Consider the following 13,712-nt stretch of genomic DNA (forward strand, 5'->3'; position numbering starts at 1 on the left):
CCCGGGTTCAGGCCGTGGGCTGCAGGTGGAGGGGGCCCGGAAGGGGAGGGAATGACGGGTGGGGAGCCCCACAGTGCTCTGCTCCCCCACCCCACAGTGGGACCTGTGACAGTCACTTCAGACACCCCGTCCCCCCAGCACTCTCAGAGTGACCCCCAGCTTCCACGTTAAATCTGGCTCCACATACAAAAGCTTTATTGAACATCTGCCGTGCAGAGTGACCCGATGGGGGATCCTGGCACACGGGCCCCAACTGAGGCCGGGGCCACCTTGCCCCCGGGACACCCCCACCTCCCGAGGAGACCCACTTGTTGAGCACCTGTGACGCCTTGAAGCGGCTGGACCCCCTGCCTTGCTCGTTCCCCCACAGCCTGGGGTCCCTAGCATCAGCCCTCTGGCCACCTCCAAAGGCAGCAGCCCGGGGTCCCTGGGCCAGAGGCGGCTGTGAGGCTCAGCTGGGGGTGGGGGCCTGGGGCTGCTCAGGATTTCTGGATCACCACCTGGAACTTACCTGGAAGAGAAGGGCTGGCATTAGCTTGAGGTTGGCATGTGAGGGGAGAGGCAGGAAGCGCCCCGACAGCTCAGAGCTGTTTGTCTGTTGGGCTGGGCCTCAGTTTCCTCACTGGTCATGGGGGGTGATGCTCCCCACCCACCTGGCCTGCATCCTAGGGCTGTGGGTAACTAGGGGCACAAAGGCCAAGCATCTGGGCCACAGGGAGGGGCCTGGCACGGGCCTCTGTGGTATGCTCAGGTCCTGCCCACTTGGGCCCCAGATGCCCCCATGAGGGGCCTCGGGACCGGCAGAGGGGAAGACAGCTGGGGGGAGGGGCAATGGAGGGCAGAAGGACACCCCGTCAGGCGGGTTGCAAGTTCTCCTCATCAGAGCTCCAACCAGGGTGACTTCTCTGACATCCCCCTGGGTTCCTGCGCTGGGAAGAATGTTGGAAACCACAAGACTGGCTCACCCCAGGGAGGCAGGCTGGAGGACACCTGGGGCCGGTGCATGGATGGGCCGCACCAGCCGTGTGGCCTGGGCATGTGATGTGAGCTCTCTGAGCCTCAAATTCGCCCCCTGTCAAGTGGGGCTCGGCAGTCCAGCCCCACCTCCCTGGCACGCGGGAGCCAGGAAGGAAAGCTCTCGAGCCCTGCCACTCCCGCGGGATGGGCGCCATCCCCACCTCCCCGACTCACAGGCAGGCAGGGCTGCCACGGAGGCGGTGACCAGGCTCTTGACGCCCAGGGTGCAGAGGGTGCCACGCAGGAGGCCGCAGGTGAAGGCCAGGAACTGGGGGCGGGGGGCACAGGTCACTGTGGGAAGAGGGAGCCAACACCCAGGACCGGGGCCACGCTGGGCTTCGGGCTTCACAGTGCGGCCAGTCCTCTCCCTGGGCCCTGGGCCTACCCTGGGGTGGGGGCTGGGTAAACAGGGGGAGTGAAATGGCGGGGGGCTCCCAGCACCCCCATACCTTGGGTGCTTCCTCCAGATACTGCAGGCCCGAGGCCATCCGGATGAGGAGGGGGAAACTGTTGTCCTGCAGGACGTAGGTCCCCTGGGCAGAGGAGAAGCCTGTGGGGGTCTGTGCATTTGTAGTGGGGGGCAGGGAAGCCAGGACCCAGCACCCCCGCCCCCCCAACATTGGGCTGAAGTCTGGAAGGACCCCTCTCTCGAGACCACTGTGGCAGGGGCCCATGCTTCAGCGCCGCAGAGGGCCAGGGCTCCCCACGCTAGGCCCGGTGTCCGCCCCCGCCGTGTGCTGGCCCTGCCCCCTGGCCGCACGACTTGCCAGGTGAGAAGCTGCAGGCCCAGCCGTGAAGCGGCCAGTGTGGGGCCGGGCACAGTGTGGGCGTCTAATGGGAACCCGAACCAGGCTGAGACAAGCAGTGTCACGCCGGGACAAGATGCTGCCAGCCACGGGACGCCTTCTGCCGGCTCTGGGGCTCCACCTTGGGAGGCTTGTGGGAATCTGGAAATAGCCTTGGTGCCCCGTTGTAGCCTCCCGCCCCCCCTCAGAGGACTGGACAGAGGCCCCAGGAAGAGCTGTGGCTGCCGAGGGGACAGCCGGTTCCTGCCTCCCAGCTTCTGGCAGGCCCCACAGGCAGGCTGGGCCTGCTGCAACCTCCCTCCCTGGGGGTGGCCCCTCGCGGGCACTCCTGGGTTCCCACCTCTGCCTGTGCTCAGGAAGCCGGGGCCCGGGTGCATGCACACACCTGGTGGTTGGTGCGGAGGCTGTCCATCTGCTTCTGGAACACGGCCATCCACAGGTCTTTGCACAGGAACTTGAGGATGTCCAGCTCCTCCCTGTAGGCCAGCGTCTCCCGGGACAGCCTGGGGGGCAGCGGCAGACACTTGGGCCAGGCCGATGCTGGGGGGTCACCGGGCCAGGCTTGAGGAGCCCAGGGTGAGGAAGAAGGAGGAAGCCAGGCTGGGTTCCTGCATGAAGCAATGCCACCCTCCTTGCCCAGGCGCGCCCAGGAAGGGACCCAACCTCGGTCCTGCCCATCTTCAGCCAGTGGGGTGGGGGAAGGACAGGAGGGGTGAGCTCTCACCTCTCGCCCAGGGCCTGGCCCACACGGAAGCCCATGCCCTCCAGCACAGACAGGCTCATATTCTGTCCCTGGAAGGCCAAGGAAGAGAGGCTTAGGGGCCCTCGGCCACCTCCAACTGGGAGCCACCTGGTGTAGCAGCTGCAAAGGGGACTCCAGGGCCAACATGCCCATCCCTGCGAGTTGAGGGGTGAGGAGACCCCGGAGGGAGAGCCTTCCTGCTTGGCCAGCCAGGACAGGCTCAGGTCTTTGCAGAGGCAGGCTGGCCCTGCCCCTCTGCCCTGGGACACCTGTCCTCCTCCTGGGCCCTCTGAATCCCCATGCTCCCACCCCATCAGGCCTCAGGACCAGCTCCCCTTTGCTCCTGGAAAAATGGGGGTCTTCCCCAGGCTCAGTTTCAGTCAACTGTCTCCTGATAACACCCCTCACCCTCACTTAGTGTAAGCACTTCCAGGGTGTATGTCTGGGAGAAGGTCGGGCACACCTGGGTGGGCAAGCAGAGGGGAGGCAGGTGCAGAGCCCGGGGAGGGAGGCAGCTCCGTGGGGGTGGGGGCCCGGCCGACCTTCCGCACACACAGGGCTCCGCACCCAGGAGGACGGGAAGCGGATGCTGAGCAAGTGGCGGTCGGGACTCGAGCGTGCCGCTGCTCTCTGTGAACCTGTGTTGGATTTAACAACCCCATAAAGCAGGCTGCCTTTCACACCGGCGCCTGGGCCTCTGAGCGGGCAGGTAAGCCTGCCACACGCACCATCTGCCGCGGGGCTGTCTCTCAGCCCCAGCAGGTCAGCTCCCAACCCTGGACGGCCAGGTGGGTTGGTGGCCGGGACGACACCCACAGCTGTCTCGGCCTCAGAGAGGTGGCACAGGCTGGGGCTTGCCTGGCGGGCGGTGCCAGGAGCAGGGAGATCGGAGCAGAGGCCACCCGTGTTTCAGAGCAAGGTGCCCCTGTCCTCTGCCAGGTCACCTGGCACCCAGGCCCCCGCCCGCCATTCCCTGTGCCTCCTGCGGGCCGGGCCTGGGCCTGGGTGACGACAAGGCCACCCGTTGGCCAACCCTGGCGGGCTCTGGCTCTGCCCCCGGTGCTCCCCTGGCTTCCTCAGGCACAGGAGGGGCAGCTGCACGGGGAGGGCTCCGGGGGGCTCTGATGACTAAGGACATGCGGGCCATGAGCTTGGTGTGTCAGAGACAGTGAGGGAAACCTGTACCCAGCGGCTGAGTGCAGCGTCCAGAGCCAGACCAGCCCCTGACACCTGCCAGCTGTGGGGCTGGGGCGGTGGCTAACTGCCCTGTGCCTCAGTTTCCCCATGTGTTAACAGCATTATGGCCCAGGGGTCCCATGAGGATTAAAGGAGTTGGTAAACGCAAGCCAAGCACTCAGTCGGGCTCAGGCAGTGTTCTCAGCATCAGTCACAGCCCCTGTGGCTGTCAGCCTTGGTCACGGGCCCCCTGGGGGACAGGGGCTGAGGTCCTGGGCTGGGAGAAAGACCCCACGAGGGAGGGGCACTGTTTTGTGGTTGACGGACCTCAGCACCTAGAAGGCTGCCCGGCCCTTGGCCAGCCTTCTTTGCGTGGTGGCTGCCGCTCCGGTGTCACCCACCTAGAGAAGAGCTCCTGGAGGAGGCAGGACGGGGCTCCACTCTGACCCAGGGCATCTGTGTCCCTGAGGACCTCCCAGTGTGACCACGAGAAGCCAGGGCTCCCTCGTTCATCCCCCTGGGAGCTTCCCTACCCAGCCTGATGGGGTGACAGTGCCCAGGTGATGGCCACCCCCCTGTGCGGGGAACCGGGCAGCACAGAGCAGCAGGGCCAGTTCCACCAGGAGGGTGGGGGGACAGGAAGGGGGGTGTTCCAAGCAGAGGGTGTGTGCGAGGGCAAGGAGGCAGGAAAGAGCGGACTGGCTGGAGGGAGAATGCAGCTCAGGCCATGGGGGGGGCACTGGGGAAGGGGAGGGGCCCCCGTGACGCAGGCTAAGGAGGGGGTGTTTCCCCCGTGTGGCAAATGCTGCCTGAACGTTCTCAATGCGGGCCACGGCAGGGATGGTGCAGACAGCCCCGCCCCAATGGAGCAGGCTTTCTGGGGCGAGCAAGGCATGATTCCATCACGGTCATGGGCTGCCAGGACGGAGACAAGCCGTGTGGTGACGGGGCTCCAGGAGGGGCCGAGTCTGCGCAGAGTCTGAGGGAAGAGGAGCTAAGCGGGGGAGAGAAGGGACAGCAGCCCCGAGAGGGGACAGCTAGAGAGTCAGCGGGCCCTCAGCCAGGTTGGGAGCTCCGAGAGGGGTGTGGGAAGGTTTCCCTTCAGTGACTTCGGACTGCCTGGGTTTGAGTCCTGGCTCCACCGCTGACTGGATGCGTGACTTTGGGCAAGCTGTGTAATGGCCCCGGGCCTCGGTTTCCCCACACGTGAAATGGAGCTGACAGGAGTCACTACCTCACCGTGGCAGTGTGACTGGCACCCGGCAACAGCTGGAGCCACAGCTGTTGTTACCTCTCACCCCTGCGTACCAGCCCTTGACAGGGGCCAGCTAAAGATCTCCTGAACTGAAAGACTGGGCGTCTGGGGAGATGGACTCATGAGAACAGGGAGGGCAAGGTGGGAAGGGAAGAGGCGAGCACGAGCAGGTGACGGGGAAGAGAGGGTGGAGGAGGAAGGGAGTGGATGCCTCAGCTGCTTCAGCATCTCTGGGCACAGCTGAGTTTACACAACAGCCCAGTGAGAGGAAGCGAGATAAGGCAGCGATGGAGGGGAACCCCCTGGAGAAGGGAGATGGGTGTTGGCACTGATGGCGCGTCCAGCCAGTGCGGCGCTAGGAGGAAGACACAACGGACGGAGGTGAAAAATGGGGCAGCCAAAATCAACATCTGTTAACAAGGGAGCTGAAAACGGACAGATCTGTATGGTAGATCATGCCTTTCAGATCAACAGAAAACACGAGGCTGAGAAAAGGAGAGAAAAGTTGTAGGACACTTGAAGAGATCCACTAAGTCTAATATCCATCAGAGTGTCAGAAAGGCACGGGCGGAACAAGGCAGGAGAGGAAATACTCAGAGGTGATCAGAGATGACTGTGCTGAGCTAAAGGCAGATTCAGGCTTCAGACTGAGAAGGGTCACAGGGCTCCGAGGAGGATGGATGGAGGACGAGCAAGCCGAACTTGCGCTCCACACACATCCTGAGCACGTGACTCGGAGGAGAGGGCGTCCTGGGCTGAAGCAGGAGGGCGTTGAGTGGGGGCTGTGATTGTGCCCTGTCCCTGGTTATCTGTGAAGTCCACCCCCACTCACGGGACCACTCCGTGCAGCCCAGGGCGGGGCGCAGGGAAGCAGCAGCAGCCCTGGTTCCTGCCTGAAGCACAGGGAGAGGGGACGAGTTCTCGGCTTCCCCAAGGGGAGCGGCCTCAGAAGACCCAAAAGTAGAGGGAGACAACACGGGATTGAGGATGAGTGAGGGGGCAGCCAGCCTGCCTATCCCTGTCACCCTGGACTCTCCCCCCTCATCCGCCCAGGGGTCCCGCCTTCTCCCCTGACACTCCTTCCAGAGCCCGCCCGTCCTCCCCCCTCCTCCACCCCTCCACTGGGCCTGCCCTCGCCTCGGCTCTGGGCTCCTGCAGCAGGAGGGCCCACCCCACCTCCATCCAGTCTCATTCATGTGGCCAGGGAGGTCCTTCTAAAGTCTGAGCCCCACACACCTCAGTTTAAGCCTTCCATGGCTCCCCACCCTCAGGACAGAGCCCCAGTTCCAGGGCCGGCCCATGAAGACCCTGCCGCGGGCCCCCTCCAGGGCTCTGTCCCCGCTGTCCACTCTACCAGGAACCCGTGGCTTTCCCCGACTCGTGCCTGCCCGAGGACAAGGACTGTGTCTGACAGCCACTCCACCACCGCAGGCCTCCTGAGAGAAGGGCCGGCGTGGGCACTCCTGGGCCTTGGTGGACGAAAGCCCAGCCAGCAGGGCTGTTCCCGGGCTCCCTGCAGGCTCACAGTGGGGGGCAGAGCGACCAGCTCCTTTCCCACAAGCTCCCCTTGTCTTCCCAGCTTCTGAAGTGGAGAAACCACAGCCGCCTCCTCTGCCTCCTCCCGGAGCTTTTACTGCTTTGATAACAAAGGTCAAAGGCTCGTCTGACCAGTCTGCCATTCAAGCGCTAACCGTCCAGGAGCATCCATCCAACAGCCACAGATAAGCAGCGAACTGAACCGGGCAGGGTACGGAGCTCGCCAGAGCCAGCACGGAATGACGACCGTGGCTCCTGGGCGCCCGTGCCGTGGACACAGAGACGGACCAGCCAGCGTCCCTGTCCTCGAGAAGCTCTGGGGCTGGTGGAAGGGGCACACCCGGTGCCACAGACAAGCTCTGGAGCCGGAGGCCCGAGTCCTGATTCTGCCTCTGTGTGGCCCGGGGAAAGCCCGCCCTCTCTGTTGCCTCAGTCCCTCCTCTGTAAAATGGGACAGCAATATTTACATCATGGGGCTGTTCTGAGGACTAAATCAGATGAGATACTGTGCTGGGGATACAATACGTTCCCAAGAAACAGGAGGCCTGCGTTTGCGTCAGACAGGACACTTGGACCAGAGAGAAGGAAGAGAAAATGGAGGAGGGGCCAGGAGCAGACAAGAAAGGACTGAGACAACGAAGCCATTTCCCACAACAGGCCCCTGAAAAATGGGGCTCCCCAGCCCCGAGGAGTGTGAGGGAACTGCCACGGTCCCCTCGCCTGGCTGCACCCGGAACCCCCGGGGGCTCTGTGAGGCCGGACTTCCCGGCCCTGTTCCGTTGGCATCTCTGGCCCCCAGCCTCGGATTCCGGTGGCAGCCGAGCAGAGCCACCGGCCGAGTCACAGTCCAGTTCATGTGCGCCAAAAGGCCTGGGCGAGCACGCCGAGCAACCCGGTGTTTCCCACACTTGCTTGACCACAGAATCCCATTAAAATGGTCCCGGAGAGTGTCAGGGAAGACACGCTGTGGGAGACGCAGGCGATTTACAGGAGAGCCTTCAGAAGCGGGAGGCCTGTTCCCTTCCTGACCCTGCCACTTGAGAGCAAGCACTCCATCATCAAAGCCTCAGCTTCTGCATCTACAAAGTGGGGCGGACCTGCCCACCTCTGTGGTTTGTGAGAAGGATCTAATGAAACCAGGAGTGGGAAGCCCGTGAGAGCACGTGGCAAGGACTTATATGTGGTAAGTGCTACCATTGGTCACAGTACTAAATGAACGCCAGTCCCCACCGCCACCCTCCACAGCAGGGGAGCTGCATCCACTTCAACAAATGCACACCAAGGGCCTACCGTGTGCAGAGGACCTACTATGTGGTGATCAACACAGACCCAGTCCCGGCTCACACAGTGCGCAGTCTGGCAGGGGAGACGGATCTGAATCAAAGGATCGTTCAGATACGTACTTATGGAGTGTGACAAGGGCTACCAGTGAGAAGCTGGGGAGGGGGGCTGAGGGCATGTACAAGGACACCCGACTTCCACTGGGGGCTCAGGGAAGGCTTTCCTGAGAAGGAAGGGCATTCGAGCCAAGATCCGAAGGATGAACAGGTGTGAATGCCGTGAAGAGGTGACGGGTGAGATGAGCTGGGGGATGAGGGAGGAGGGGCCGGGGCCAAGGCAGGGGAGGGGAGAGATGGGAGACATACTTAGACAGCAGGACAGGCAGGGCCTGGTTGAGGGCTGGAGCGGGGAGAGAAAAGGCAGATGTCGGGGACTCCTGGGTTTCTAGGAGTGCCTCGCCATGCTTTAGCTTTCTCCCAGCATCTTCCCGGGGTACCTTCCACTTTACTCGTTTGTCTTAGTTGTCTGTCTCTCCACTACCACATGAGCTCCAGAAGGGCAAGGATTTCTGTACGGTTCCTCGAGTAAAGCCCAGAGCCTAGAGCAGGGCCTGGCGCCTTGCAGCTTTTAGTGACAGTTTGTTGAATGAATGAACTCGGAAAAACTATTTGGAGATGATAATAAGCAACACTCTCCTTAGGGTTGAAATTGGGAAGAAAACCGAAGCCAATAAAAATGTCCTGCATAAGGATGATGATGTAAGAACAATGAAACAGGTGACAACAGCTCCTGTTTATTGAGTACCTCCTCCCTCCCTCCTTTCTTCTCGGTAACTGATTTTATAACAAGAGCTCCCCGGGTTTGAGGGCCGATTACGTGCCAGACGTCGCCTGAAGTGCTTTAAAGTCTGAGCTCATTTGTTCTTCATAAGGACCGGCTTCTAAAATGCCAAGCATGCCCTACCTCAGGGCTTTGCACCTGCTGTTCCCTCTTCCTGGAATGCTCTCCGCCCCCCCCCCCACCCGCCCTTTATCCACGAGGCTTGCTTCCTCCATTCTCTTCCGCAGAAAGGCTTTTCTCCACCATCCCCCACTCCATCCCTTTTCTTTTCCTGACTCTACTGAAGTTTTCTTTCTAGAACTTCTAACTAGCCGGTGGTATAGGATGTTATTTGTTTGTCTGACTCCCCTACGACCCTTACGAAAACGTAAGCTTCGCGAGGTGAGGGAAACTGCCTGGAATACACGCGGCGCTCATTAAGCTTGTTGAATGAATACATGTCTCACTATGAGTCTGAGGTGCTGTTACGATCCCATTTGACAAAGAAGGAAACTGAGGCACACAGAGATTGAGTCACTGGCTCTTATACTCAGTGGCGCGGGCGGGATTCAACCCAGACAGTTAAGTCCTCAGTACACATCCAGTAAGAGTAATGACTGTCATTACTACCCGCCTACCCGGGGCCAGGCCTGGTGCTAAGGGCTTTCGCAGAGCTGTCTCGCTCGAGCCCAGCAGTGACCCGCGAGCCCAGCCCCGCGGCGACCCCGCTTCACAGAGGACGAGCCAGCTCCCGAGGTCGCCCAGCAAGGCAGGGCCGGGGTTCCGCCCTCCCCGGGGCCTCGACCCGGCCTTCGCGCCGCGGCCCGCTCCTCCTCCCCCGGGGCCCCGGCGCTCACCCCGGGGCCGGAGTCGGGATCATGCGCCCACAGTTCCGCCACCATCTCCGTGTGCAGAAACTCGAACAGCACCGCGTCCGCCATGCGCCGGCCTCCCGCGCCTAACGAGCGCCCGGCGCTTCGCGCTCTCATTGGCCCGGGTGGGCAAGCCCCGCCTCCTGCGTCTAGGCGCGACCCCGCCTACTCCTGCTTCCATTGGTGTTTCAGACTAGCCCCGCCTCCCTCCCCCTGGCTCACGCGGGGCGCGCGTGAACCTGGGAGACCAGGGGGAGGGTCTACGTCGTTCATTGGCCACACGTGACGGTATCCCCGCCCTTCCCTCCGTCTCTTCCCTGTTTCCGGGTCCTCGAGCATTTCCATTGGCCGAGGCACCGGTTACCCGTGACACAGCTCGTTTTTCAAAATTCCTATTTGTCCGCTCGCCTCGCGTTCAACCCGGAAGCGCCAGCCCAACTGCTTTCCTATTGGCCCTGCCTACATTCACGTGACTTCAGACACGCCCTCAAAGCCGGTCCTGAGGACTTGCTTCCTGGTTGATAGCCAAGCGGCCCACGTGATTGGCCGCCACCGCCCGCTCCCCCTGCTCCCCTATTGGTTGGGGCTGCCTCTCTCCATCTCCCTTGGTGAAGACGCCGCGTTTCTGCTGGGTAGCGGATCCCGCGGCTTCGGAGCTTCGGTGACCCGGTACGGCCTTGCGGGATGGCGCTTTCCCCACGCCCCCACTAATGCACCCTCCCCAGAGTGCAGCCGGACTGTCACCCTTTCTGTGACCCTGGCACTGGTCCCTTGAGCAGCCAGGGAGCCCGTGTGCTTCCGCATCTGACACCAGCTTGGAGGACAGTGTTGTAGGAGGCAGCATCGGAAAGAGCTCAGTCTGGGTCTCTGGGAGATCAGGCCTCAGAGCCTTAACCGAGCTGGTCCTCAGTTTCCCCATCCGTACAAGGAAGAGGCTGGGGTCCAGGAGCCCCCACCATCACAGGCAGGGATGATGAGCCCTGTTTACCTAGGAGGAAACTGAGGCCCAGGCAAGGGAAGCAGACGGCCCCAAATCGCTGATAGTCAGTGGAGGGGCTGGGAACCCACCCCCTGCGCCCTTTACCCACCGCCGCGCGCCCGCTCCTCATGCCGTCCCTCCGCTCCTCTCCCCCTTAGCTCGGCGCATGGCGTCCCAGGGTCGTCGGCGGAGGCCGCCGCGGAGGCCCGAGACGGTGGTGCCGGGGGAGGCGGCCGAGACGGACTCGGAGCTCTCCGCGTCCTCATCGGAGGAGGAGGAGCTGTACCTGGGCCCCTCGGGCCCGACGCGCGGCCGCCCCACGGGGCTGCGGGTGGCCGGGGAGGCCGCGGAGACCGACTCGGAGCCGGAGCCGGAGCCGACGGCCGCGCCGAGGGACCTGCCTCCGCTGGTGGTGCAGCGGGACACGGCGGGGGAGGCCTGGGCCGCGGAGGAGGTCCCGGCGCCCGCCCCCGCGCGCTCGCTGCTGCAGCTCCGGCTGGCCGAGAGCCAGGCGCGGCTGGACCACGACGTGGCGGCCGCCGTGAGCGGCGTGTACCGCCGCGCGGGCCGCGACGTGGCCGCCCTGGCCGGCAGGCTGGCGGCCGCCCAGGCGGCGGGGTTGGCGGCGGCCCACAGCGTGCGCCTGGCACGAGGGGACCTCTGCGCGCTGGCCGAGCGCCTGGACATCGTGGCCGGCTGCCGCCTGCTGCCCGACATCCGCGGCGTGCCGGGGACCGAGCCGGAGCAAGACCCGGGACCGCGGGCCTAGCCTTGACCCACTGCACCGCTGGACTCTGCGCCCTGGGGATAGGCCTTGCGGCCTAGGACCTGGCTTCGTACCCTGTGAAGCCCCCTCGCATCTCCCTGTCACTCTCAGGACTAACCCCGCCCCCTGTATAATACTGTGTGTCAGGTGGATAATGTGTTCATCTTCTGGCGCGTAGCCCAGCCCTGCCCTGCCCCTTGCATCTGTTCCTTCCTCTGGTCCTGGCCCTGCTCCCTGGTTCCGAGCCTGTCTCTAAGGCTTGGCTCCAGCCCCTGGCTAACTAGCCGCTCCTTGATGTGTCTCCATCCTGGGGCTCCGTGCTCCACCTTTTCCTTGCTCTCTGCCTGTCTGAGTTTGCTTTCTTCCCACAGGAATCCCAGAATCACGGCAGATTCCCTGGCATCTTCCTTCACTCCCTTGGCTCTGCCTCCCATGCTAGCTCCACTTCTGGAATTTTGTCCCGCTGGGCTGGGCCCTTTTTCTGCTCCCCTGGCTTTGTTCTGTTTCCCTCTCCTCGTTCTAGTTCTTGCTCTGCCGTCTCCTGGCTCCTCCTCAGACTTAGCTCCAATCCCTCGGCCTGATCTTGTATCCTGGATCCAGCTGTCCCCCTAGGATTGGTTTTGCTTCTTTTTGCTTTTCGCATCCTGCTTGGACTACCTACCTGATCCGGGGCTCCAAAGGCCCCCTGTGGTTTCCTTCCTCAGGCCCAAGATGAGGCCCCCTACCGACCCAAAGGGGTGGTCCTCCTGACTCTCCAGGACCAGGGTGGCACCCTTCAGGTACTCAGGGCCCAGTACAGCCCTGCCCTGGTACTTTGGACGCCAGATGACAGCCCTTTGCAGATAAGGATCACATGCCTGGTCTGTGCATGCTAAACCCCTGGATCTGTCGGCCCCTGCATGCTAAAAGGACTTGGATTTCTGAATTGTGTCAGTGTCGGGGCTTAGCTCCCTCTTTCTGCCCCTTCCCTTCTGCTCCCTCTTCTGGTCCCATTCACATTTCCTCCCCACCCCCAACTCTGTTATCCCAGGCGGAAGCTGAGATCTGAGCCCCCAGGATGGAGATGTGGGGAAAAGCACTTTATAGCGGACTCATTAAAACTCAAAACCATTACTGATGTGCTCAACTCCTCTTGAATCCCCACCTAAGCTGGGGGTGGGTCGGTTGGTGATTTCGAGAATGCGGTCCCACGAGAGGACCCTAAGCTTTCTGCCCTGGCTTTGCATTTATTTGTATTTCATTCATTGGACACACATTCACTGGCCTGTTTTGTGCCTGTCCTGTGCTGGGCACTGGGGGGGCAACAGCCCGTCCGGGCCCTCACAGAGCCGACAGTCCACTGGGGGAGACAGACATTAATAAAATATTCTGGTAAATAAATGGATAGTTTTAATAATTATAACTTTATAATTTTTCTGGCACCACGGTTAGCGCCATGGGGGGGACGGGGCTGAGTCAGATAGCTTCCCTGGGGAGGTGATGAGTGAGTTTGAGCCGAGCCTAAAGGTATAAATAGGTGAAACCGGAGTGCGGTGGAGAAGAGTTACAGGCAGGGGAACAGCATATGCAAAGGTCCTGAGTCAGAAGGGAGCATAGCCTATTTAAGTGACAGGAGAAGGTGACACCTTCTGTTCTCCACCTGGAGTGGAGAGAGCAGTGGAGATGGGGCAGTGGGGTGTTATCGAGGGAGGTGAGTGTGGGACCAGCAGGGGCCAGACGAAGCTGGGCTCTTAAACCAGGTGAAGATTCTTGGCCTTTATTGGACAGTGAGCAGAGAATCATGTCATTAGATGTGTGTTTTTAAAAGGACACTCTGAGGCTTCTGCAGTGTGGTTTGCCTCTGAAAAAATACCCAGAAATGCTGGTTTAAAAATGAAGGAACATCCTTTTAAATGTACGACTGAGCTCAGACTAGAACCTGGAAAATCTGGGCCCCAAGCAGAGGTAGCTTCAAGCCGCAGATGCCCTGACAGGATTTGTCAATGCCAGAGACGCAAGGCATTAGATTTTAACAGCTTCCAGGCCTGGGGCTGGGGTGTCTGGAGAGAAGCAGAGGCCCCTGCATAGAACTTGGTCCCTTGAAGAGCAACACCTTCAATGAAAGAATGTGCTAGAAAAAAATCTGATTGGAACCATCGAGGCGCGCCTAGGAAACTTGTCTGTCTCGACTTGGGCTCTGGGTGGAGGAAATGTTTCCCCAGGGAATTCATGACCACAGACCTGCCTTCAGGCCAACTGGGGCTTGAATTGACCCCTGTGGAGTGCTCCAGGAAACCCCACACATAGAAATGAGCTGCAAGTTGGCTCTGGCCAAAGCCGGGAAGCAACTCTCAGCCGGCTTTGTGCAGAGTTACAGCAGATTAAGATCAACCAAGTTTAAGCTCACAATCGAAAACTGCAAAGCACACCAGAAGACCAAACGATGAACTAGCATGGGCTACTAGTTCCCTCCCCTCGATTTAA

The 13,712-nt window shown here is 61.5% G+C and overlaps 2 protein-coding genes across 14 annotated transcripts; one reads left to right on the forward strand and one right to left on the reverse strand.

Annotated features, from left to right (window-relative positions):
• Positions 1-172: 172 nt before the first annotated feature.
• On the reverse strand, positions 173-9,766 carry TRAPPC6A (trafficking protein particle complex subunit 6A). 13 transcript variants are annotated; one of them, XR_011421891.1, is made up of 6 exons: positions 9,490-9,642; positions 2,548-2,615; positions 2,209-2,431; positions 1,467-1,550; positions 1,192-1,308; positions 173-511 (listed from the first exon to the last, which is right to left on the reverse strand). XR_011421891.1 is itself a non-coding variant. In XM_005596342.4 (6 exons), the coding sequence occupies exons 1-6, from the start codon at positions 9,619-9,621 to the stop codon at positions 480-482; spliced, it is 528 nt and encodes a 175-aa protein (XP_005596399.2). In that variant the 5' UTR covers positions 9,622-9,766; the 3' UTR covers positions 173-479. The 13 variants fall into 13 exon arrangements, 12 of the variants coding, with proteins under 12 accessions (XP_005596399.2, XP_070079124.1, XP_070079123.1 ...); XM_005596342.4 differs by having other exon boundaries at positions 1,192-1,285; positions 2,209-2,326; positions 9,490-9,766; XM_070223023.1 differs by having other exon boundaries at positions 1,192-1,285; positions 1,467-1,567; positions 2,209-2,326; positions 9,490-9,650.
• Positions 9,767-10,031: 265 nt separating this feature from the next.
• Positions 10,032-12,629, forward strand: BLOC1S3 (biogenesis of lysosomal organelles complex 1 subunit 3). Its single transcript, XM_023649893.2, has 2 exons — positions 10,032-10,173; positions 10,642-12,629. The coding sequence occupies exon 2, from the start codon at positions 10,650-10,652 to the stop codon at positions 11,250-11,252; it is 603 nt and encodes a 200-aa protein (XP_023505661.1). The 5' UTR covers positions 10,032-10,173; positions 10,642-10,649; the 3' UTR covers positions 11,253-12,629.
• The last annotated feature ends 1,083 nt before the right edge of the window (positions 12,630-13,712 follow it).

Source organism: Equus caballus, chromosome 10 (assembly GCF_041296265.1).
Source record: "Equus caballus isolate H_3958 breed thoroughbred chromosome 10, TB-T2T, whole genome shotgun sequence".
Lineage (NCBI taxonomy): Eukaryota > Metazoa > Chordata > Mammalia > Perissodactyla > Equidae > Equus > Equus caballus.